Raw genomic sequence first — 27018 nt, forward strand, 5'->3', positions numbered from 1 at the left:
GTTCCCATGAGACAATGCCAATGATGAAGACCTAAAAGCACTTCCTGTAACTGTTAAGTTAATCATAGGAACAGAAACAACAAAGTACCAGAAGAATGTAGATGATCACTGTTTTAAGTGAAGAGATATATAAAACAAAGATACTTTCTCAAATCAAATCAACATTCTTATACTATGTTCAAAGCAATGCTGGTGTTTTTTTTGTTTTGTTTTTGTTTTTGTTTTTTTGTTTTTTTGTTTTTTTACCGTAAAGATAGAAAGAAGATTAAATGTGTGCCTGGAGGTTTAAAAGGTCATAGTCCATAACTGAGAAAACCAAAGGGAGTAAATGGTGGAAAGCAAAAACCAACAGCTCATAACCAACATACGCCCTGAAGCATGCGTGTGCGTACACACACACACACACACACACACACACACACACATACACACACACAAACACACACTGGCTGGGGCCAGATGTTAATGATGAATGCCAGACTTCACACCAGTTTTCAGCTGAGAACAACTTAAGGAAAGTATCTGACAATGACAGGAAGGACTATAATAATGAAAGACACCTCCTGGCATGAGGAGGCAGGAAATGATACAGCCACTGTTCACTGCCCCACCACCGCCCACCCCAGCATATCCAATGAAACACATTTGAAGGCCCAGAAGGAAAAGGAGAAAAGACTCAAAACTGAGATAACTCCAAAAAGAAAAAGCATCGAATCGCAATAATTTGTGCAACTCCTTTCTGCTGTAAGCATGAACCCAGATACACTCGGGCCCTATTTTCTATCAAAATCCCCATGAACATTTGTGGGTTTTTTCCCCCAGAACAACTTTTCCTACTTGGAAATTACAGAACCTCCAACAGGGCAAAGAGATCTGATAAATTTCCATATGGCTTACAGAAGGTAACAGAAAGCTTAATTCAGACCATCACCAAAACTACCGAGGACACAAAAGATTTTACCACACTCCATGCTCCTTCTCACACACATATCACTGGCTAGTCCACCCCTCATGTCCTGGAGGCTTTGGTAAGAAAAGTCAGTGTCAGTGCCAAGAGGTAGTAGACAGGAAGTAGACAGGCTCTGGACTTGGCTAGGAAAATTATACTCTCTTCTGATATGGGTGACGTGACCAAAGCTCAGGAAAAAGGGGATTCCTGAAGGCATTAAGTGTTCAGGGAAAGCTAAGCTGGGGAGCAGGCTGAATAACAAAGGAACCGCTTCGCTGACATGCCAGATTCTTTTCAAGCACCTGACACATGACAGGTGGCCAATGACTGCCTTGAACAGGCAGGTGAACGGATAGCACAGTAAGGGTGTCCTGTCTGTATCAGGACCACAAATGTAACAACTATCAAACAATGAGAGGTGCTTTGACATCAACACTCTATTTCATAGAAGCCTTATAAGCACCACATACTAAAAATTCAGGTTTTTCTGGGGCAAAATAAGGTTGTTTTGAATTCTCACCCACTTCACACAGAGTAGATTTAAAAAAAAAACAGCTATAGATAAGGAAATGACATATGTAAATGCATATACACAGGCACACACAAGAACTCATTTAAGGGCTGCATTTCAAGTTACTTTGATTAGTTAAAGGTGTCTAGGCTAGTGTGGCATTAGAGATGCAACGTTTCATTCATGAAATTTTAAATAATGGTGATAAGATTTATCTAGACATATAAGCAGAACCTAAATATAAACCACATGAATAATAGAATGTGCATGAATTTTGAATGCTTATTTTTTCAGAAGAAAACAAAGAACTGAACTGTGAGTTCTCCGAGTCTCTAAGTGTAATCTGTTTTTGCATTTCAATAGCTTGCAAGGTAAGCTCTCTGAAATTGGTCAAATGTATAGACTCTCATGTCTCCTCCAACCCCAATCAGTCAATTAGCTTCTAGAGAAAGTGGCACACAGATGTTAAAACCCAGCATCTCAAAATCTATTCCAGCTGATACACATCAAAGTAATTTCAAAGCAAGAACGTTGAGGACACAGGCTTTCTATGGAGCAAATTCTGGATAGAGAAGTATGCAGTACCAGGATCTCACAGCTGGTGTGGTCAGTGGACACACACACACACACACACACACACACACACACACAGAAAGGGAACAGACAAGACAGTACACAAGATTTGTACAAAAGGGAAGAACAGGCAAAAGTCTGTAGACTGAGAGCCAACACATCAAAACATTTTTCCATAGGCAAAAAGTAAACTTAGCTATTTTTGTCCATTTAAACCAAAGGCATTTTAGAAGTCATCTTGCCACACTGATTAATACAGATGAGCTACAAACACCAGCCCATTTTAGATGTCATCCTACCAGCCGTGAGATCATGACTTGAGCTGAAGTTGGACACTTAACTGACTGAGCCACCCAGGCATGCCCCCCCCCCAACACTGAAGGAGCTACTTTTTAACACTCATAGGAGCAAAGGTATAATACACACATATTAAATACTTGAATGATGTTACCAATATATCATGCCTTTCCAACTGCAGTACTTCTGCTCTTTCCTTCTCTGTGCTCCACCCTTTTATCTTTCCTTTCAATAAAAACAGAGATTCTAGAAACCTAGAGGTAAGCCCAAAGTACAGAGTGTTATGCTTGGCTCGTAAGAGGCATTCAAGAACTAAGAATGGACACCTGAGTTTAAAGAAACGATGAGAATGTATGGATAGTAAACTTAATAGTAAAGCTACTTTTACTAAGTGCCCTCTCACTCAGCCACGGTTAGTGCTGTGGACTGAATGTTTGTGCCTGTGTCCTGCCCCCAGGCAAAGTCATATGGTGAAGCCCTAATATGATTGACTTGGAGGTCGGGAGATTACTAGGGGGAGACTATGTCATGAAGCGGGGGCCCTGATGATGGGGTTAATGCCCTTAAAAAAAAAGGAAGAGAAATGAGATTTGTCTCCACTGTGTGAGGATAGAACCAGCAGGTATCTATCTGTAAGCCAGGAAGATGGCTCTCACCAGATATGGAATCTGCAGCACCTTGACCTTGACATTCCCAGCCTCCAGAAGTATGAGAAATACATGCTTGTTGTTTAAGACCTCTTGTCTGTTTTATTTTGTTATAGCAGCCTGAACTAAGACAATTAGATATTTACCTACCTTTGCTGTAGTCCACTAGGTAAGTGTTAGTACTCTTACATTATAGGGAAACACATACACACACACACACACACACACACACACACACACACACACACACACACCCCTAAGCCACAGGAAAGTTTTAACCTGCTCCAGAGTCACACAACTACGATGTGGCAGAGTGACACAGTACAAGGGAAGCAGAAGAAGAGGGAGGCTCAGCTATGTAGAAATACAGTGAAAATGGCCATGATTACTTACTATGTTCTTCTTACTAGCTGCTTGACATTGCTCAAAGTAACTTACATGCGTACATCTTATTTATTTTTATAGCAGTCCTGGGGCGTAAGTAGTATTCCCATTTGACTGATGACAAACCTGAAGTTTAGATGACAGCAGTATGCCCAGGATAATCCAGGCAAAAGGCATTGGTTCAACATCCACACAGCAGTCTACTAGATTTCAGTGCCACTGCTCTTACGCTCTTTGCCGCAACATGAGCTTGTTCCCTGTATTGTCATTACTGCTACCATAAGGCTGGGTAATAAACCCATACAAAAATAGTGGCTTACAACAGTAAACATTTATTCTCCAAGTGGCATGTCTGCAGGTAGACTCTGAGTTTCCCAGGCTTGGCTCCTGGCTCCAGGTTACTGTAGGTCAGTTCGATGAGGGTTTGTTCCGGGACCCAATGGCTACTCAGTGCATGTTGTTCTTACAGTAAATCACCAAAGTGCAAGATGGCAGGCAGGACCAACAGCACAACCTTATTTCAAGCCTCTGTTTGTGACTCATTAACTGACAGGTCATGGGCCCCAGCAAGTTACATAGCTGAGCCCAAAGTCAACTGAGGGGAAGTACCTCTGCCTGAGATGAAGCCATGAGGCCTGGGCAGGGGAGTGAATGTATACAGAGGACTGAACAATTAAGAGAATAATTGTATCCACCACACTATCCAAATTTGATCTGTATTTACCGTATCTTTTAGTTGGATTGCTCAACAGTTAATGGGAAAAGAATCTGTGAGCTCAATAATTTATATTTAGAATAAAGTTTTAAGGGAAAAGTGTAAACAGTCAAATCAATGGTCTAATTCCACCTTCACTTTCAGAACAATGCTAAAATTGAAAGAAGAGGCAATTGGAAAATACAGAAGTACCACTATCTCATCAGGAAAAACATCATTATGATGAAAATCCTATAAAATGAATTTCTAGATGTAGCTGCTATCTAACTATGATCACTAACCTAAAACAATCCATTAAAAACTACTTCATGTTTTCTATAATCATTTCATGCTCATTGTAATGCATCCTACCTATAACTCCCAAAAGGGTTCAGTTTTTTATCAATGTGATTTAATGTCTTTGTGTATACATACACAAATTGGCAACAGTGTGTCAGAAAACTGATAAGGTTGTACATATGCCATCTGTCTTTCTTGGCTGAACCCCCTATCTTCAATTACAGATATTCCATTGAAAAGGAAAAGTCTTTGTAGAATTTGATGTAATCTCACACAGGTTTTAAATTCACTCACTGTTTCAAACAATATGGTACCAACCTCGTCATCTTCATTTAAGAATGGAGGTTCCTTGGGGCGCCTGGGTGGCTCAGTCAGTTAAGCGGCCGACTTCGGCTCAGGTCATGATCTCATGGTCCGTGAGTTCGAGCCCCGCGTCGGGCTCTGTGCTGACAGCTCAGAGCCTGGAGCCTGTTTCGGATTCTGTGTCTCCCTTTCTCTGACCCTCCCTCGTTCATGCTCTGTCTCTCTCTGTCTCAAAAATAAATAAACGTTAGGGGCGCCTGGGTGGCGCAGTCGGTTAAGCGTCCGACTTCAGCCAGGTCACGATCTCGCAGTCCGTGAGTTCGAGCCCCGCGTCAGGCTCTGGGCTGATGGCTCAGAGCCTGGAGCCTGTTTCCGCTTCTGTGCCTCCCTCTCTCTCTGCCCCTCCCCCGTTCATGCTCTGTCTCTCTCTGTCCCAAAAATAAAAAAAAAAAAAAAAAAAAAAATAAATAAATAAATAAATAAATAAATAAACGTTAAAAAAAATTTTTTTTTTAAAAAAGAATGGAGGTTGCTCAAAAAACTAAAAATAGAACTACCCTATGACCCAGCAATTGCACAACTAGGCATTTATCCAAGGGATACAGGTATGCTGTTTCAAAGGGACATAGGCGGGGCGCCTGGGTGGCTCAGTTGGTTAAGCGTCTGACTTCACCTCAGGTCATGATCTTGTGGTTCGTGAGTTCGAGCCCCATGTTGGGCTCTGTGCCAACAGCTCGGAGCCTAGAGCTGCTTCAGATTCTCTCTTTCTCTCTCTCTCTCTCTCTCTCTCTCTCTCTGCTGCTCCCCCACTCTCACTCTCTCTCTCAAAAATAAATAATAAACATTAAAAAAATTAAAAAAAAACAACAAAGGGACACATGCACCCCCATGTTTATGGCAGCACTATCAACAATAGCCAAAGAATGGAAAGAGCCCAAATGTCCATCGATGGATGAATGGATAAAGAAGATGTGGTATATATATACAATGGAGTATTACTCAGCAATCAAAAAGAATGAAATCTTGCTATTTGCAACTACGTGGATGGAACTGGAGGGTATTATGCTAAGTGAAATTATTCAGAGAAAGACAAAAATCATATGATTCACTCACATGAGGACTTTAAGAAACAAAACAGATGAACATAAGGGAAGGGAAACAAAAACAATATAAAAACAGGGAAGGGGACACAACAGAAGAGACTCTTAAATATGGAGAACAAACTGAGGGTTACTGGAGGGGTTGTGGGAGGGGGGATGAGCTAAATGGGTAAGGGGCACTATGGAATCTACTCCTGAAATCACTGTTTCACTATATGATAACTAATTTGGATGTAAATTTTAAAAAATAAAAAATAAAATTAAAAAAAACGAATGAATTGCTTTTTCCATTACAGCCTCTAGTTTAGGATGTCTCATTTTGCCTTTTCAAAACTGTATTGAAATGAGACCCGTAGGCAAGTTGTCAAAGTTGGAAGCAATCTGCAAAAACACATGTGCACACACACACACACAAACACACACACACAAAACCCCACATCTTCAAAACTGGATATATCTTCAAGACCTGACACTAAAGCATAAAACTGCTCTGCTGTTTTTATCATTATAACCAGCCCTGCAAAATAAGTGTTAAAATACATGTTATAGTAATGCTTGAAAGTTATTCTAACAAATCTATTAGGCTGTGAGAAATTGTACTCTCTCATTATTCATCCTGTACTTTGATTAATTATTTAACGCAGATGACTTCAGAATCTATATCTAGCCTTGACCTCTGTGCGGAAGGAAGTCTAAGGCCATATGTCCGAACTGCTTATTGAACACCTCTACCTACAAGGTGCTTCTAGGGCTTCCACGGCTGCTTTATTTTTTATTTTTTTTTATTTTTATTTTTATTTTATTTTTTAATATATGAAATTTACTGTCAAATTGGTTTCCATACAACACCCAGTGCTCATCCCAAAAGGTGCCCTCCTCAATACCCATCACCCACCCTGCCCTCCCTCCCACCCCCCATCCACAGCTGCTTTAAACTCCAGATGCTCAGAGCTAATCATCTTCTTACCACCCAGATCACTTTTATTTCTGGTCTTCATCTGACTTGGCCATCATCCCTGGCTCCTCCCAGCTCTTTCCCCATCCATCCCAAGAGGTCACCATGCATTAATTCTACTGAAGCGCCTTTTCTCTACTTTCAGAGACACAGTGTCCACACAGTGGCAACACTCCTCACCCCCTTGCTCCTAACCTAGCTGTTCCTGGCCTCTTCCCAGGCATTCTTCATGCACAGGTGACACCACAGCTGACAGCTGGCAAAAGATTTCTGCCCCCTGCTTACAATCTATCAATGGCTTCTTATTGTTCGACAGTAATCTCCAGATGCCTCAACATGGCATCACTCTTGGGCCTCTGGCTTGCCACCACCTGTCTCTCCCACGCACTACCTTGCAGCTCTTTCCAAAGGGTAGACCCGGCCCAATTTTCGCAGGCCTGGCTGTTTCCCCAGCCTGGACCACCCTTCCTAACTCATCACCGCCAGGCAGCAACATCCTCACCTGCACAAATCCTTGTGCCTCCCACGGCAGAGCCAGCCCCGTAGTGTATGCCTCTGCCCTGTGACAGACGCAGGACCCAGCCCTGGCTGCTGCCTCAACAGCCGTGCATCTCCCCCATGATAAGCCCCTCGTGGGTCAGTACCATATTCCACTCATTCTGTAACGCTGGAGCCTGGGATGGGAAGTCCAATAGTGTCAAGACCCAATATTCAGTGATCTGACACCAACCTGGTCAAAATACACTGCTGCTACTATCATTATTATTATGATACATTTATTGAAAGAAAGGCAAAGAATGGACTTCCATGCTTGACTGCCAGAATCAAAAGCATCTGCATTCACAATCTAAGTAGAATAGCAAACGTGTGCAGAACTCAACAAGAATACTACTGAAGAATATCTAGAGTAAGAGTTCCAAACCACAGGTATATAATATCTAAGCATTATGACCATGCTTCAAGGGATAAAGCAACGGTCTTACCAGGCCCTTGAGATGGTTTCTAGATGCAAATGATGGGGCATATCCCAGCAATTTAAAAAAATGGAAAAGTGGGCCTGGACACCACCAGTGCCCTGGGTCTTTTCAGGGTAATGGTCTAAGGCTGCCTCCAGCCGCACCACTCTAATAAATCCCCCCTGGAGCTGAGATTGTTACTGGTTTGAGCTCGCACATGACAATCTTTGCTATTGCTTGGGAAGTCAAAAAAACAAATACACGGAGTGCATCTACCTCCTTCTCCGAAAAAACAAACCAATGTCTCAGTGGAAAAAAGGAGGCCAAACCTCCGTCACACCTTTTGAAGTCTGTCAAACCTTGCACTGGAGATACAGAAGTAGTGGTTCCATGATTTAGGGTTCCTTGGACAAGTAATCCCCTCGGGGCAGAGGGGCTCAATCCTGGCTGCACACAGCTGAAAGGTGCTAATTTAATTCACGCAGGTTGCATCTAGGCCTCAGGCTTTGGAAGCTCTCCGGGTAGTTCAAAAGGACAGATTCAGTTGAACCACCGTCCTAAGGTCTGGAACTAGGTATCACATTAGAATTGATTTACCTTTCTCAATTCCATAAAGATGCACAAAATAAAATAAAAAATAAAAAAAGCGTCTTGAAGAGCTTCTCATTGATGTTGTTGAGTAGTATAAAACTTCTTCTTAGACAACAACGCCAAAGAATTAAAACTAGGCCCCCAAATCCCACAGTTTTGAAAGATGACAAAGTAATAGATGCTTACTATAGACCAGTTCAAAGAAAAATGTTTAGATCCCACCATCAAGACACAATTAACCTTTCAGTGCCTTTTCTTCCTGTTGTTTTACATGAAGAACAAAATGCATTCTTAACCTGTGTTAGGTATATTCATATATGTTAGATGCGTTATTTTTTTCTCTTCCCCCCGCCCTTCCAGCTTCTCATCCCTGCCTCACAGACTAATGTGTACACACCCTGCATTTCTGTGGGATTAAACGTGCATTATGAACACGGTTTAGTTACCTTTCTTCACTTCAAATTATTAGTGCCAGCGTTTTCCCCCATCATGAAATAATTGTCAAAACCATGATTTTAACGGCAATATTGTCTTCTAACATGCATGTCTCAAAAGTCATTTGCCAACCTCCATGCCTTCACTTCCAAGACAAATACATGCTAAGACACTTGAAAAAGCTCTCCCTTAACTCATAATTTATTTGCAACTTAAGTTTCAAGTAAAATCAAACACTTTAATTTCGTTAGGCTCTGGTGTCAGCGATAAAATGATCGGTGGCTGCATGCATATTGATCTCTGTAAGTTCATGTAATTCACAATTTTTATAGTTTACCTAGTTTATTGATTAGCTGGTCTTTCCATCTCCTTTTGTCTTCTTCTAAAATCATTCCTGAAATGATTTCACTGTTTTAAGTGCAATAGCACTAAACTTTCAGTTCTTACAGAAAAACCTTTTCAGGCAACTTGGGATTTTTAAAAGACATAATACATAAGGTCACGTAACTCCTAAAAGAGGGAACTAGGCAGAGAAATGGTGGCTATGTTTATGTAGAGAGCCACTGTAACCGAGTATGAAACTGCTCTCATCACTGGGAGGAAAGAGGCAAGACAGAGCCAGTTCTCATTATCTGATTCAAAGAGGCAAACCGGTTCACCTGGAGAGGAAGGCCCTTTGTGAGTTGTGAACGCTAAGCTGATTTATCATGTGGGCCTAATGTAAGAGACAATGTGCATCATAACGGAGAGGACGTCAAGGGGAGTTTTACACAAAGCACAGAGATCAGCTCTCAAAGCCGTTTCTTCTAGCAACTCTCACTAAGAGCCAAGGACATGATGTGAAGTCGTAACTCTGTAAAAGGATTTTGGGGAGAGCAGAGATGGACAGTCAGAGTGTGACAGGGCAGACCTCCAGGGAAGCTGGCGGATGAATGGGAAGAGATCTCTTGGCATATGCCTCTCACACCTCGCTTCTCTGTGCCACCATCTGAAGAGCTGAGCAATTCAAAACTGAGATTGCTTGCAGGACCTCAAGAGCAGATGTCCTGCATTATTGATTCAAAGGAGACCCATGTGCTTCAGATCCTCAAGCAGAAGGGGATGAACATTTTCCCAAGAGGATCCAGAGCTGACTAGAAAGACATCATTACATGTAAGTGGGAAATGGTTGAGGGCTTTGCACAAAAAAGCAGCTTTGAATCTTTTCAAATGCTTAAACTCAGTTCAGCCTCCAGAGATCTGCACTATAAAATGTCAACATTGACTGTGGCTAGCAAAATGCTGCCAGTAAGAGCAGGGAGCAGTTCAACACATGCTAAATACACGCCATGCTGCGTGGACTCCCATCGCCCATCCAGTCCCCACTCTGTACTGGGCCTTGAAGTCTGCTTGCATGAATAACATTCATGGGCTCACTTGCCCATCTGGCTTCTGACTGGGTTTTGCCAATGAGGAGCAGAAGAGTTCAGAAGGAAGGGGGAAAATAAGGTTGCAATGTTCCTTTGGCACCTCCCTGCAGAAGGCTGGCTATACAGCTTCACCTAAGGTACCTGTCACCGGCCTTCTCTGTCTTGAGGTTCTACAACTGCTCCCCACCTCCCTCCTTCAGGCCTAGTGAAGGTGATGGCTCCCTGTTGCTTCTAGCCTCTAGTACTCCATCATCCCTTAAACTTTACCTGTACCCTGCCTACACCTTCCTTTTCATTAAACTCGCCACAAATTATCCAGTTCATGAACACCATCTTTTATTGCCTGGATCCTGCCTGATACCCACATTTAATTATTTAAAATCACACTATGCAAGGCTTTGTGGCAATACAGAGGAAGTGTACTAAGGTTAACTTAATAAGTACCGTGTGCCAGGGGTACCTGGTTGGTTCAGTCAGTTACGTGTCTGACTTCCGCTCAGGTCATGATCTCGCGGTCTGTGAGTTCGAGCCCCACATCGGGCTCTGTGTTGACAGCTCGGAGCCTGGAGCATGCTTCCGATTCTGTCTCCCTCTCTCTCTGCCCTTCCCCTGCTCACGCTCTGTCTCTGTCTCTCAAAAATAAATGTTAAAAAAAATTAAAAAATAAGTACCCTGTGCCAGATACTGCACTTACAGGATTTATAACCTCCTCCAACCTTCAAATACCTTATTTATTATTGCCATTTTACAGAGGTAGTTAGCAATTTGTCTGACGTTATAGAGCTATTCATTGTCACTGAACACATAATCTACTCTAAAATCATGAATTTTCTTTTTTTTTTTCAATGGATTTATAATTTCAGTGTAGGACACTCAAATAATTTTAAAACAACGCATCATGCAACAGGACTAGGTGTGCAAATAAAATAGATGCTGACTCTTATCAAGTCCAGAGTGGAATGCAGTAATTATGGAAAATTTCATTAAAGAATGAGAATTTGCTGTAGTCCTTAATGAGCAGCAGGAAGTTGGGCAAAATAAGGAAAGAACACTTTAGGGGAAGGTGACCTACGGCATCTGGAGAGAGAGGGTGATGGGAAAGGGTTCTCCAAGGCAAAAAGCTGGCAATTAAACCAAAAAAGGAGACTGAGGCTACATTAAAAAGAGTCAGGTACGTTTTTACTCTATCCAGAGGTCGATAATAAATCACATGGGAAATTTAAACCATGCGGTTGGTGTGGGCATCCAACCTGACAACCAGCATGGATTGCAGAAGGGCCTGAACACAAAGGGATACCAGATACCTCAGAAGTTCGAAGGCAAAAGAGGGTAGCCTTCCACTCTGGACTTACTTTTATAGAATTATTAGGGCTTGGGGACAGCAGGCCACAGAGGCAGAAATCAAGGGTGGGAACACAATGACTTGAAGAATTAGTATTTCACTGACAAAAATCCTGAGATGACAGTTTTCTGGTTTGTCAAGCTGCATCAGAGAATAAGGAGGGGCAGAAGAGGAACTACTATTCAAATCTGCTTATTTTACACGGTTACAAAAAGGCGCTAAGGAAAACAACTGAGGGGGCGCCTGGGTGGCTCAGTCCGTTAGGAGTCTGGTTTCAGCTCAGGTCATGATCTCACAGCTCCTGAGTTCGAGCCCTGTGTCGGACTCTGTGCTGACAGCTCAAGGCCTGGAGCCTGCTTCTGATTCCGTCTCCCTCTCTCTCTGCCCCTCCCTCACTCATGCTCTGTGTCTGTCTCTCTCTTTCTCTCTCAAAAATAAATAAATATTTTAAAATTTTTTCTTAAAAAAAGAAAAATTGAGTATAAAATAGAAATCTGAGTGAACATGAGATCTGGAGGACATTCTATCCTTATCCTCTGTGAATCAGGAAACTACAACTTTTTATCTCCATCTCAGAGACAGAAATTGAACTTCTTCAATGGATAAGAAACACCCCTTCAGATACAGCCACAGCTGGTCTAATCAAGCAGTACTCGTCACTATCAAAAGTTCATTTGCCATCCTGATTCTTCCTGTCCCAAAGAAGCCTCTTTGCCTTTCTGGAACCTCTGAAGAACAAAAGTATTTGATCCCCAAGTATTACTATCATAACTTTTTATTATTAATCCTCTAACTCAACTTCCTCCCTCTAACTATACAGAGTCTTCAAATGAATGAGGACACAGTAATAGTCCCACACAATGATACTGCCATGGAACTTTAGGTCAAGTGTAAACACATCCAGAATCACATTAAAGTCGACAGAGAAGACGCACTCAGACATCAGGACTTGAATGACCTACATTCAAGGACTGAGAAACAGAGGAAGCTGGGCACCCAGTCAGAACACAAGAATCCACCTGCTTCTTTGCTTACTAAAACTGAACTCGAGATGAAGGTTGGTGGGAAATCAGAGCCTAGGCCAAAGTAATAATGTTAGGTTTTTGTTATTGTTTCAGTTAAGGTTGGGAGATGAGGCCAGGTGTAGAAGAAGACAAACAAAACAAAAAACCTAACAGAACCTAGAAGTCTGAATTCAAAAGGTTTTGTTGTTAACTGCACCACACAGGAAAAACAACTTAACATTCTAGCTGCACATGAGAGCCTGGAAATGGATTGAAACAGTCATGTGTAATTGGGGAGGAGGGAAATCAACAGATGATACCAGGCAAAGCAAAACACAAGAGGATGGCAGGAGAAGAACCCTAGGATGTCTCCCTGGGAGACCCCTCCCTCTTTTTGTGATTCCTTGCTGCTTTAACAATGCCTATTCATTTTTCTCCAGCCTTGGGAGCTATCACATTAGGGATAAGGGACACTTTCATTAAAACAAATACAATGGAAACATATAACAAAAATCACCGAAACAATTAATTTCCCTGACAGCCAAAAAATATGATCCGTGTATGAGGAATATTAGCACTGAAAGGAGCCAGTTATCCTTTGATGCATTAGACCTGTCTAGAAATTCAAATTGCCCCAAGTCCAAGGTCTGCCCAAGCCCATCCATCCGTCAGAATTTCCCATGTTTTGAGATGCAATCTGAAAAGTTTCCCAGATTCCAACAGTGGAAGCCATTGGGGCCTCTTTCTCCCATTCTCATTTCCAAGGCCGTGATTGAAGGGCTATCAGTAGTACTGGAAATATTAACACAGTCCACAGAAAAGACGGAAAAGTGCAGTCACTTCAGATGAACAACTCAGTTGTGCTGCCCTTTTATGAGGTAGTCATGCCTTGAGAAATTACATGTTCTGACCAAAAATAATTTCCCAAAGACCAAACATTAAAAATACCACTAGTATTCCTGTGTTTTAAGAGCTAGAGGTACTGAAATTGGAAAAAATACGTTCTTAACACGTACTGCATTATTTTACTCCAAACACATGCTACATTATAAAATTCAATCGTATGGAATTACAGTATTTGTGTGCTCCAGATTTTTGACTAGGCTTTATGTTATTTAAAAAACTGGTCTGTTCCACATGCTATGCATTTATTCAGTGCAGCACACCAACAGACTCTTATTATTGTACAAAATCCTATAGTCCTGTCAAAATGATCCCTGTAAATAAACAGTGTTTACTGTCTTTACTGCTGATTCTTCTCACTTAAAAACAAATTCAAGGGGCGCCTGGGTGGCGCAGTCAGTTAAGCGTCCGACTTCAGCCAGGTCACGATCTCGCGGTCCGTGAGTTCGAGCCCCGCGTCAGGCTCTGGGCTGATGGCTCGGAGCCTGGAGCCTGCTTCCGATTCTGTGTCTCCCTCTCTCTCTGCCCCTCCCCCGTTCATGCTCTGTCTCTCTCTGTCCCAAAAATAAATAAAAAACGTTGAAAAAAAAAATTTAAAAAAAAAAAAAAAAAAAACAAATTCAAATAGTATGCATGGAGTAAAGATCTAATTATTTCATCTTGCTCGTTATGATATATGTTATAAAAAGACATATTAGCCCTTGCTTTTCAACAACGTATTTATTGAGTGCCTACCATATGCTAGTGTACTTATTATATAGCCATTAACTTTTAAAAACCTCATTTATATTTCTGTCCTACTTACTACACTCAAAGGTCTTATGCTACAATGTGCGTTTGATGGAAAAATAATCATATGCTGAGGGTACAGCACTTGCTCAAGATTACCTCGCAAAACATAGGGTCTGTATCAGGACTACAAAATGTGTAGGTTTCATCCTAGCGTCACCACTACAGATGTATCTCAATTGCATGTTGAAATGTTTCAAATAGTGTGTATTTGTAAATTAACTTAATTCTTAAATTCACTAGGTGGCGTTATTCTCACGAACTCCACAGTGACATCTTTCCTAATACAAACACATGCTTAAATTTTGTATTTTGTAAATAGATTCCTTATACAGCAATTTCTTAAAATAGCTACTCTGTATAAGAGATGTCTTTTAAAATATATTAGATACAATGGGAGTAAAAGAAAAATAGGTTTTAGTCAAAGTTAAGTTGTAACCATGAGGTGGCAGAACTTTTAGACACTTTTATATTGTTATTCCTCACAGCATGAAGACTTTTCTCATTCATAAAAGAAATCAGACATTCTATCCATTCTGTCATAGATTATGGCAGATATAGTAAAAGTATGTTAAGTACAATGACCACCCAGCACTCTAAGTACTGTATTAATGAGCCATGTTTCCTTTGTTTTGTCACAAATCTTTTAGATAAAAGGTAACTCTAGTATTTTAAATAGCCACAATAATGATTTATTTCTAAAATTAAAAGTTCTGTGAGATCTAGACTCCTCAAAAGCACCATATTTCAATCATGCCCTCCGAAGTGATGAGAATGTATACTAGAGAAATGAAGCACGAAAAGGAGTTTCTTATCAAATATACATTAAACAATCATCTAAAATGCATTAAAGGAAAGAGAAAACTTAGCAGAATTGCCATTGATGAATAAGCAGAACCCCTAGGAGCTTAATAGCTTATCATCTTTTTGACAAAGAGACTTTCCATATTTAACCAATGACCCCAAAGAGGACACGGAGCCACACAAACAGCTGTGCATTACCAGAACTTTATAGATGGGATGAAAACAAAGAAAAGGAAATCCACAGCAGTGACTAACAGCACTGTACATTCAAAACAATGACCACAGTGAAAATCATTAAAGAGGCAGTCTGTTTACTTAGGTTGGGAACAATAGATGACATTTAACCCCAATTTCTTTAATCCCTCTTTTGTTTACCTGCAGATAATCCTTTAATTTGCCCACAATATTATAATATGAATTATAGTTGAATTAGTAATTGACACTGAGAACAAAAAGCAGACAACTAGACCAGCTGTGAGTCAAAGACTATTAAGGACTATCTGGAAGCATTTCTAGATATGCCCTGTCTATATATTCTGTACGATCAAGCATGCGTTTGAATTTTTTTTTTCAAAAATAATGAATGAGAGTTTAACAATGGCTAGTCATTAGATTCTCTCAGAAAAAAAATAAAAACACCACCTAAATACAGGAAAAAGTTATCAAGGAGTTAAACATACTAATTTTGAACATACTTATGTTTTAGCTTCCTGAAACTTACAAACAACTAAGCAGATGTTTTGTTTTGTATTTTCAAGTTGTCTGATTTGCCAAGTTTTAACTTGGAAGACACTTCTACACTCAAGTCGGAGTAATTTAATTAGAGAAACTCGGGCACAATCATCAAGGCAGTAAGATAACGTATCTTTTCCTCATCTCAACATAAACAAATTATAGACAACTCTGATTGAACTACCAGCAGAAACTTTCATCTCACTGGCAGAAGAAAACTCCCAGCAGCTGCACACATCTGCAAGGCCATCAGACAGATGCCGCTGCGGCTCGGAGGTTGATCCTGACACAAAAGTGAGTCCTGTGTTCCCAGAACTGAATGGAGTTGCCACCCTCCACAGACTTCCCAGACACTTGACAGAATGCCAAATCGGCTCATCAGCTGTCACCGCCAGCCACAATTCAACTATTCTTGAACACCCAGCAGGAAAACAACCCACAAAGTACCAAACTCCAAGTCCTATCTATTGTCTCTGACAAAACAGCCTTTCTCATTGAACCCTGTGATATGTCACTGAACCCCGTAACTAGAGACTTAGCACATCACATCGCCAAGTGGATACGAAGAACCGTGCACGTATTTGTGCCCAGTCCAGGAATGAAAAGGGAACTTTGAAACCCGCAATGGCAGACCACTCGTGATGCTACATTTCAAGAACGGAAGCATCTCCTACCTGGAGCCCTCTTCGTCTTAGAATGCTGGACTCATCCATCTCCCCCTCCGCTTTCTCTGAGCCTCACAACAGTCTAGCCATGCTGTACTACCTCTACTTCGGCACGCTAATTCAGAGCCCGGCAGCTGCTGAACACTTACATCACGCTCTAGCTGATTGGAGCCCAGAGTCAGCTGGTCCCACTTAGTTATGCACTCCAGCAACTTCGGAGATCACGGAGGCTTGCAGTTAGCTGGGAGAGCGCAGCAAGTGGGCTCAGGTACCTAATGCGTTTAGCCAGGCGGAGTCGGCTCCTGCTATCAGAGGGGGAAATCGTGGGATCCCTGTTTCACCTTCTTCAAAATGCTGGCTCTGGCATTCCGGGCGATCCGTAAATGGCTTTCGGCAGCGGCTGTGGGTCAAGCCCCTTCTGAAGCAACGATAAGGTCAAAGTGGCTAAGTAAATCAGGGGTGACAGACACCTCCGTAAAAGGCAGCCACTGACTGGGACGGTGAAAAACCAGGGCACAGCTGGTCAGCCAAGCAGCACCACTGTGCCTGCCGCTCATCCTTTCTGATGGCATCAAAGAAAAAAACGGAGCAGAACACGCTGCCTGAAACCCTGAAAACAGAGGGCTCTGGGCGGCTGCTCTTCCTGCCTTGGCAAAACACTTCACACTTCCCAGGGTGAAAGCCCATTCATTTACATAAATACCTTGCCAGTGGATTCCTGGCCCAAAGACAGAAACATTTTCGATAACAATTTCCCTCCTGATAGTAACTTAAGTTTTGTTGATACCTGACCAAAATGTAAAAAGGCAGAAGAAATTCTAAGAGCCATCATTAGTTGGAATATTAACCTATTTACAGTCTATAAGCAGCAAAAAAAAAAAAAAAAAAAAAAAAAAAAAGATTCCCATCATGTGCAATTTCACAGTCTGTTTCATCTTGTTTACTCCGCTCCTCCTCATCTGATTTCAATTCAAAGCAACCAAGAGATGAATATTAAGTTTTCATTACTGGCCTGGCCCAGGAGTAACGATATACGATACTACCAATTTATAATAAATTATTCTCCCTTGATTTCTATTCTCAAGATATTGAAATTGAGATTATAGTTGGGTTCTGAGGAGGCAGATTCTAGGACCCTCTGCAATTCATCTGAAAACCACATTCGCCTTCACTCTCTCCATTAGACAGACTTTCTCTTGAATGAAAGGGAGTAAGACAAGAGCATTTTTTTTTTTAAGTCCACATTTCCTGGGTTTTACCTTAGCCCAGATATCTGACGTCTAAGTGTGGGGGGCAGGGAAGGAAGTATTAGAGGTTCCTTACCCACCCATCTGCTATTACACGAGCTTCCTGTCTCTTTCTGGCTGTCAACACACTATTAGGCGTGCTATCAATTGATTAGATTATGTCATTAAAAATAGCTTGGGGATTTATGAATCTAACCACTGAGGAAAATTGATTGCATTTTATGTTCCCAAACAGTCTTTGCATATATCTTCAGACAAAGAGAAACCTTGTCAAAAAATGCCACCACTGGCAGAGGCATCAGCAGAGAAGGGTGTCAGTGTGCTCTTCCACTTACGTGTGCACATTTGACACCACTTAAGGAACAAAACCCCAGGGAGTTTTTAGTTCTCTTTCCCATGCACAGAAGTAGTGCAATCTCTAAAAGCAAAGAGCGAGCACCAAACTGATCCGTGGGCAAGCCAAAAGGCACCAAAAAATTCTACTGCAAACAATGGTTTGAAAACGATTTCAAAAAACCGTATGTGTTTATTTACGTGGAAGGACAAAACAAAAAGGGAAACAAACAAACAAAAAGGAAGGAAACAACCCAAAGAAAAAGCCTGAAAGCCTGGAGGGTAAGGTCTGCTTCCTACCTGTGAGAGATCTGCCAAGCTGGTGGAAATAGGTCCCCATTCTTGACAGGCCCACCTGTACTTGAATCTTTTCCTGCAAAAGGGAGACCTTTTCCTTCAATGAAAGCAAAAGGTATGACAGTTGTTGACCTTTCTCCCTCAAGTCACCCTCCTGAGAGAGGAGCACGAACAGTTGCCTGAAATTTGAAGTGGCATCTTAGACAAAGTGCCTTGGCAGCAGGTAAGAATATATTTACCAACTTAGACTGTCACTGTCATCTGCGCACAGAGGCATAAGGAACTCCTAGCTGGTTTCAGGAAAAGGAAAAAAAAAAAAATCATGACCTAAGAACCTGAACTTTCAAGAGCAAAAGCCAAGCCGGGGTCCTTACACACATGCCTGTGCTCCGAATACTGCCGTCTTCATTGTGCTGATCAGTCTAGCGAAAACAGGGTCTAGGGGAGGGTACAGCAAGTTTTCCCTACGGAGAAGGAAGGGAAGAGATTTTTTCCCCTTGAAATAAAGCTCATATAGGTTGCCGGGAAGGAGAGAGAGAAAAAAAACCAGCAGAGGCCAGAAGTATCTTTTCTGTGACCAATTGGGTAAGCTAGCTGCAAATGCTATCTCAAGACATTTCGAGGACACCCTGTCAAAGAGTCAAGTGATGTGTATCCCAGATAAGTTGACTCTGTGTATCCCAGGCACGAGGCAGCTACAGATGTTTGGTGGGTGGGAGTGATAAAAAGGAATTTGGTTAAGGGAGGAAAGTATGTTTCTTAACAAAAGAATATTTTGAGATAAAAATCTAGTTTAGTATTCAACCATTAACTAAGTCTAAGATGAAGATTAGAACCACTGCAGCATCAAATCTAGTATGAAAAAATATCGATTACCTGTCAAAATGTATCACTTTGAGAAGTGATACATACATTTTAAAGAAATAAAACCAGCCAGAGGCAAAAACATTTGGGACAAAAATGAAAGGCTGCTGAAAAATAACATCCAGCAATAATGGCTTAGCAGAGGGAATAGTAAAAGGAAAATTGCTACATTTACCCTTTGCTATATATTTTCTCATCAAGATAAGCCATGTGTTAAAATGCAATAAAAACTTCAAGCGATGACACTATTCACAGGTAATAATTAGGATCTAGCCTAATTTCCATTAATAAACTCATCTTTCCTGCAATTTAACACCTTTATGGAATTTGTTCACAATATTGTGAGTTAATTCAAAAAGTATCAACCTCAGTGTTTAATGCTCTTATATGTGTATTCAAATAAAATTTCTTAGCTTTTGTCATTAATTATACTCTAAAGCCAGGGGCTTCATAGTACTTGATTTTTTTAAAAAGGTATTTGTATGAACACACCCCATGCATACTCTATTGCAGGCATAATTTACTCCAAAGAACACTCAAAATCCATGGACACTGCAATATGGGTAAAAATTCAAATTTTAGTGATCATTCCAATAAATGGCTCACAGTAACAAAAACAATTCTAATCCTGATTGAGCAAAATGGGAGCAGGGATGGAGTGGGGACAGCATAAGGTTACACACATTCTCAACAAAGTGGTAGACTGAGATCTTGTAATTCCTGTCTACAGTTATATCGTTTGGTATAAGGGTACAGGTTTGCCATCTGATTTAGCTGGTCAGTTAACTTTTTAAATTTAACTTTTTAAATTTTTCACAAATTTAAAAAGAAGTTACCTCTCTAGGGGCGCCTGGGTGGCGCAGTCGGTTAAGCGTCCGACTTCAGCCAGGTCACGATCTCGCGGTCCGTGAGTTCGAGCCCCGCGTCAGGCTCTGGGCCGACGGCTCGGAGCCTGGAGCCTGTTTCCGATTCTGTGTCTCCCTCTCTCTCTGCCCCTCCCCCGTTCATGCTCTGTCTCTCTCTGTCCCAAAAACAAATAAAAAACGTTGAAAAAAATTTAAAAAAAAAAATAAAAAGAAGTTACCTCTCTTCACTAGTTTCACACTGGTTACCCCAAAGTAAACATTTGTTCTGATTATATCCACTCTGCAGCAACTTAAGGTTCACTGAAAAACTGCCACGAGGAACACTTTGAGGAGGTTTTTTTAAAAACCTAAGAGGGGTGCCTGGGTAGCTCGGTCCGTTGAGTGTCCGCCTTCAGCTCCAGTCATGATTTCATGGTTGGTTGGTGGGTTCAGGCCCCACAACGGGCTCACTGCTGCCAGCACAGAGCCCACTTTGGATCCCCTGTCCTCCTCTCTCTCTCTTCACCTCCCCTGCCTACATGCTCTCTCTCTCTTACATAAGTAAATAAATAAATACATGCATGCATACATATATACATGCATACATTCCTAAGATAGCAGAAGTTTCCAAACTTAACCTTGCCCATCGCACCGCACCGACCTAATCCGTTCCCTACCAGCAGCTCCCAGTCTTGGCCCTGGGACCACCTACACACAAGCTAAGGAGGCCCAGATCAGAGAGGACTGAGAGAACCGTTTCCTGGTGGAGGAAGAGGCTTCTCCCTTCACATCAGCCACAGAGAGCAGTGTCAGAAGAATGCCACTGTTCCCTGTCCCTCATCCCATCAGTAAGAGTGGTCAGGATACTCCAAACATGATTTCTAGTACTATCAGCACAATCTGTGGGGGGATCATGCCGTCGTCTTTTCTTGTACATGTGTGGCAGTGATCACTACTTCTGCTTGAGTAAGGTAGACAAACAGCCACAAAATGCATTAACTACCATAGCCTGTCTGTTACTTTTAGATAATAGACCAAGGATGCATGTATCTTTTATGTATGTGCATTGGCCAGTTAAGTGTATGTGGCCAAGTAGACAAATCCTTCTTCATTAACTGATTACTTTTTCCACTCATAAGATCAATGTCAATGGCCAATGACCGTGTCTGTATTTAAGAAGAAGTAATATCAAAGCCATAAGAACTTAAAAGGAGAAACAGGCTATTCCCGAGAATGCATACAACTCTCCATTATTGTGAATATAATCATACTGCAATGTAAACCCTGAATGCCAATGACCAATGTGGCTGGGAGATCTGTTCAAAAATACATTCCCGTGTTTACATCTACATTCCTCCCCAATTTTTGCACTTTATTTTCCTCCATGTTTTACTTCTAAATAATAATAGTCAACATTTATTGATCACACACTATGTGCCAATCTCTGTTCTAAGTACTTCACACAGTTCATCTCATTTAATCCTTAGACCAACTATATCAAATAGATATTATCCCCATTTTACAGATGAGGAAACTGACCCTCAGAGAAGTCAAGTAACTTCCTAAGATCACACAGTCAAGGAAAGGCAGACTGAGATACCGGCTCCAATTTTGGTTCCCAACCACCTTATTGCCTGTTTGGGTCTACGCAAAGGAGGAAAAAGGACTTCCAAGGTGAATGAAAACACATGGAAGGCGTCAGATATTTTTAGCTCCTAAGGAAAAACTACCACGTTGTAAGGTGTCACTGGTCAGAGCACATCAGAAAGAGCATTAAGGAATGTCAGATTCCACAGGCCATGTGTCTCTAAAAGAGCAAAGGAGCAGCGTTTCCACTGCTTCAGGAAAGAAGCTAGAGAGGACCCCTGGGGAAGGAGGAGGAAGAAGAGGGCAGCCAGAGACAAGTTATGGAGGATGGGCTCTGCTTTCTTCTTAGATGTCTCTGTGCCTCAGGGGAATCCCTCTGAGTTTGATCAACTCTTTATGCTTCTGGCGGCTCCAAAACGATTCAATTCTAAATACAGCGTAATATTTTTACAATCATGTAAATTCCACACAACCAAAGGTAACCTTTCAGTTATTGTATCAGGCATGATACACACCCCCATTCACCTGTGGGGCTTTCTGGCAGCTCTTAATTTCCTGGTCCAATATTCTTCATCTTTTCTGGAATTTACCACGGAAGGCACTCCTTAAATCTCCCCTTCCTTTTAGGTGAAATGACTCAGGGCGAGGCTGTTCAGCCTGTTCCGAGCAATACTGAAACTTCCCTTCATTTTCTGGAAGTCGTGACTCTCCAGCATCCTCAGCAGAAAGGACCCTGCACAGAGAGCCGTCCCTGCCCAGGCTCTGCCAAAGAGGAATCTGGTAGCTTGGGGCAAGTCCCTTAACTTCCTGGAGCTTCAGTTTCTATCACATAAATTGAAGATATGACAATGGGCTTCAGATGAGGAAGATAGGGAAAGGAGGAAATTGGGAAGTTTGGGAAGCTGACCATACTGTCCTTCAGGCGGAGCCTCCTGGCCCCATAGCCATGTGTCCACACTTTCCTTCCTCTTCTATTATCTTTCAGGCCACATCAGCCTGCAGAGTATCAACAACACATACCATTCAGCCACGTTCTGGCTTTAAGGCTCCTACGCCCTGAGCAGGAACACGCGAGAGGCAGAGGACACAGCTCAGCTCCCCAGCAGTCGCTTCTCACTGCCATTCTCCCAAGTCAGAAAGCAGCAAGCATGCTGACACCAGGGGTGGGCTGAAGCGCGGGGGCCGAAACTTACACCACAGTCTGCGTGCCAACTCTGAGAACAGGTTACATACTTGGCTCCAAAGGACATTCATCTTCCTTTGTGCCTAATATTAATACTGTAATATGACAAGATTCTTGTCTGAAGTTACTCCTGTCTAATCTCTAGCAATATTTGTTGTTCATTAAAGTAGCATGCAAGTGAACCAGATATATATCACCAGTGTCATCAATGCCCAAAAAGTAAAAAGACACCTGGATGCAGGTTCCATTCTGTTCAAAGTCCCAGGAGATAGTATGCTCAGGAGGCAACATTGAAATCATGAATTCCCTTGTCCTAGATTTTAAACGTCATTTGAAATTTTAAAATAAAGTTCTAATCTCTATGGTCAACAAAGGTAAAGAACTACCTCACACTATATGTCTTTTTCTCCCCAAAGCAAAATTTTCAAACTTGTAAGGAAGAGGACTAAAACAAAGGATGGGCTGCCTGCCTTCTAGAGAAAAGACAGAATTTTTCCTACTCCTAGGAAAGGGGAGGGATCTAACACCTTCCCACTGACGATACACCAAAGTCTGAATTTATCCAAGAGTAGCATTTTCTAAAACACATGTTTCATTTAGCAGAAATTGCAGGTGGGGGTCAGCAGCAAGCATATGCCTATAAAATATGCTGCATCCCACGCTGCCTGCATTTAGCTCCATTTTCCATCCCGCCTGTAATCCTGAAGACTCTTTAAATGTATGCAATTGGTGATTTCTACAATGTAACATGCATGATTTCGCTCAGGGCTTTTCATAAGAAAGCTATATTGTCTTGACGTTTGCGTCACCTTTTTTTTATCTAATTATTTCTGGCATATTACCCATCAAATCACTACTGACAATATGACAAGAATCACGGTATTGAAAAAATTACATCCTAGAAGGAAATAATAAAATATAAATCACATACATAATTTTCTTTTGAACATTTTAACAATGACATCCTCATATACATATGAAATATAGCAGACTATCCCCATAAATGCCCTAACATCAATCACAGCAGGAAAATATTCTCTAGTTTGCGAACACACGGATCCAGCAAAATATAGCATTTCTAATAAAACTGGGTAATACAACTTCATTTTTTTCATACGAGAGCATTTATGAAGATCTGACAATTGGAAATAGCTCTAATATATTTTTTTCAATTATGCCCCTTCATCTCTAAATGATACACAGCTAACACTGGGAGTGTGAACTAGTGGTTAGCAAACTCCTGTATTTCAATATTAATAGATACATCAAGATCAGAGTAGATGAGTGAAGTGACATTGGCAGTCCTGACTCTACAGGAGGCCTATCAACCAGACGAACTTTAGAAACAAGTAAGTCAGTAGGGATATATGTAAATGATAACACTCCTGGCAGCAACTAAATATTTCATGAGCTTTGGAAGCAAAGAGACAGTCCTACAATTATTCCTAAAGTGACCAGATATACCTAGAGATAAAAAATGAAGCAAGATAATTTTGAAAAATTTGGAACTGACTTGTCCCTATTTCAAGTATAGCTACTGAATCAGAGATTACAACAGCAGTTTCAGACCACGCACACTAAACTGTTTCTTAATCTCACACTGACAGGAAGCTAAGATCTAGGTTAAATGTAATGTTAACCTAGCTACAATTCTCAAATAAAAGAAAGCACAAGACAGTGGGGGAGGGAGGGATCGGAAAAATCTTCTAAGGAGAAAAACCAAGCTAGTCACTGTGGAATTTAGAACCTGAGTGACCAAGGACAGCATGCTCAATGAAATTAGGGCCGGACTGCATACAGGAAGTAGTAAGCATTCTTTCTAGGTCTGTATGTTTATACTGACACGCTTACGATACAGACATGAAGAGCCGTGTGCAAGCTAACTGCTTTAAACCCTACAATCATAATTACAGCCTGACTCAACCTTGAGACACCAATGTAGATTAATCCTGAGGTTTTGAATGGGAACCTCTTCTGGGTCTTGTTTGCATCGTGTGCACGTAGCCAAGCGCTTTTGGTGCCTCTTTCACAAATACTTTGGAGCTAAGTAAGGCTAAGAGGTACACACAAAAGGGTATTAAGAAACACCTCAGCCTGTTTCAGGCAAGCATCTCTAAGTCAGACGTGCGTGAAACCTGTTAGTGACTCCACTGAACCCCACATGTGGTTGGCCTTTCTTTCCATCACCCTGCACTAACACATCATTCAACTCCAACGGGCACAGACATAGAGCTGCTTCCAGCAACTCCTTTTTGGATAACGGCAAGGAGTACTCCTTGGGACATGACCGCGTAACACAGCAACATGATACAACACTGCTTCTCGGCGGTATGAACTCTGTCGAGAAACTCTCCCTTTTCGACGGTACGAACTCTTCCTTCCCTTTAAACGTGCTCTTCAGAAAACCACAAAACGTGCTCCAGAGTCTACTGCATTAATCCTCATCAGTTTCTTGCAAAGTAGCAAGGCAAGAGACTGGCCCAATTTACCAACAAGGAAAGTGAGGCAATGAGATTAACAGAAGAGCCCAAAGTCCTAAATCAGCTTAAAAAAAAAAAAAAAAAAAAAAAAAGGCAGAGCAAACCAAAGGATTCGAACTTCTGAGTCAGAGACCAGTGCCCAGACAGCAGCTGAGCTCCAAAACACCTCCCCTTTCCTCGTCTGTTGTCCCCGTTCATCCCACCGATGCTTTAACAGAAATTCAAGGGCAAGAGCTCCCCTGCCAGACCTTCAAAGAGACACACAAATAAAAAACAAATGTGTGCATACCCATGTTTGGATATGCATATAAGGGGACGAACAGAAGACTAAATGAAGGTCAGACTAAGGATAAATACTCAGGGAGAAGTCACATGAAGCAGTGCCCAATCACACAATATTAATGTCTACCTAGATCAGAAAAATGATGTTGAAAACAGTGTTTAAATTTCAACTGTACAGGTGACAGATAAACTCTTTTTTTTTTTTTTTTGCTTTTTTTTTTTTGTTTGTTTGTTTGTTTGTTTTAGGGGTTAAGTGTCCTACACTTCAAGAACATACAGTCATGCATTTATATCCAAAATACCATATGATTCTTGGGATTCTGTCACACATTTAGTCTGTGACTCTTCCAGAAGAGTTTGATGAGCAGCCTCTGTTTTTTTTCTTTCTCCTTCTCTTAGCTCAAGAAAAATCAAAACACTTGTCTAGCTTTCTTAATATTTCTTTTTTTTTTTTTTTTTTTTTTTTTTTTTTTAAATTTTTTTTTTTCAACGTTTTTTATTTATTTTTGGGACAGAGAGAGACAGAGCATGAACGGGGGAGGGGCAGAGAGAGAGGGAGACACAGAATCGGAAACAGGCTCCAGGCTCCGAGCCATCAGCCCAGAGCCTGACGCGGGGCTCGAACTCACGGACCGCGAGATCGTGACCTGGCTGAAGTCGGACGCTTAACCGACTGCGCCACCCAGGCGCCCCAACTTTCTTAATATTTCAATATGATAAATGCAATAAATTTCTATTGTAGAACATCTTGTTCTACAAAGACCACCACGAAATCATATCTAATTCCAAAGAACAGTGATACATTACCTTTAGGTTTTGTCAACAACAAAATATACATAGCCTTTATACATAAAGGACCTGGAAATTACTATTAAAAGTTGTCTTTAAAATAGTTCTTTAAGTAAAACTAAGGAGTAGCTTTAACAAAAATTAATATTCTCAAAACATGACAGTAAATGTTTGAAAACTGATCTTGCTGAGAGGTGATTTAATTTCTTAGATTTAGTTTCTCTGTAGTCTATCTAAGAACGCAGCTCAAGCACATTATCCTTAAAAATCAAGGGAATCTATCTCAAGTTTTACAGACTGATATAAAGTCACTACGTTCTGTTTGAGATCCTTTGCTCATTCATTTATATCCATTAATCTTAATGATATCATTAATGCACAATGTGTTTCACAGAAACTAATTGTATTTTGCCAGAATCAAACATTAACAATTATGCCTCCCATTATCACCTAATAAAATAAAATTTAAAAAGTCTCAGGCACATCAGTGAATATTGTGGTGTGGTAACTAATTTGCATTTTTAATGCTACAATAAATTGACCAGATTATCATCAATTAGATAAATTAATATTCTGTAAGTAAGACCATAGGGGAATTATTCTGTTAGAAACTGACAACATTTGACAATCATTTCCTTGAGCTTTATTGAATATAGGCTTAGCCCTTCTTTGTCCTCTTATCTAAAGCTGGCCTTTGTGACTTTAGCTAATACCACACAACAGAACACATTCCTCTTTAATTTTATATATTTATCATTGCTTTGAGCA

The 27018-nt window shown here is 41.1% G+C and overlaps 1 protein-coding gene across 9 annotated transcripts in view; it reads right to left on the minus strand.

The window, feature by feature from the left end:
- MAST4 (microtubule associated serine/threonine kinase family member 4) overlaps positions 1 to 27018 on the minus strand; it is a 568580-nt gene that overhangs the window by 334912 nt on the left and 206650 nt on the right. Inside the window, exon 1 of one of the 9 annotated variants that reach the window (XM_058730796.1) lies at positions 16353 to 16508. The exons of 7 other annotated variants lie outside the window; for them this stretch is intronic. In XM_058730796.1, the coding sequence (XP_058586779.1) occupies positions 16353 to 16391 (39 nt within the window). In that variant the 5' untranslated portion in view covers positions 16392 to 16508. Of the gene's footprint in view, positions 1 to 16352; positions 16509 to 27018 lie in introns of those variants that run through there. One more of the 9 variants, XM_058730810.1, reaches the window with a different exon arrangement.

Source organism: Neofelis nebulosa, chromosome 1 (genome assembly GCF_028018385.1).
Source record: "Neofelis nebulosa isolate mNeoNeb1 chromosome 1, mNeoNeb1.pri, whole genome shotgun sequence".
NCBI classification, from domain to species: Eukaryota; Metazoa; Chordata; class Mammalia; order Carnivora; family Felidae; genus Neofelis; species Neofelis nebulosa.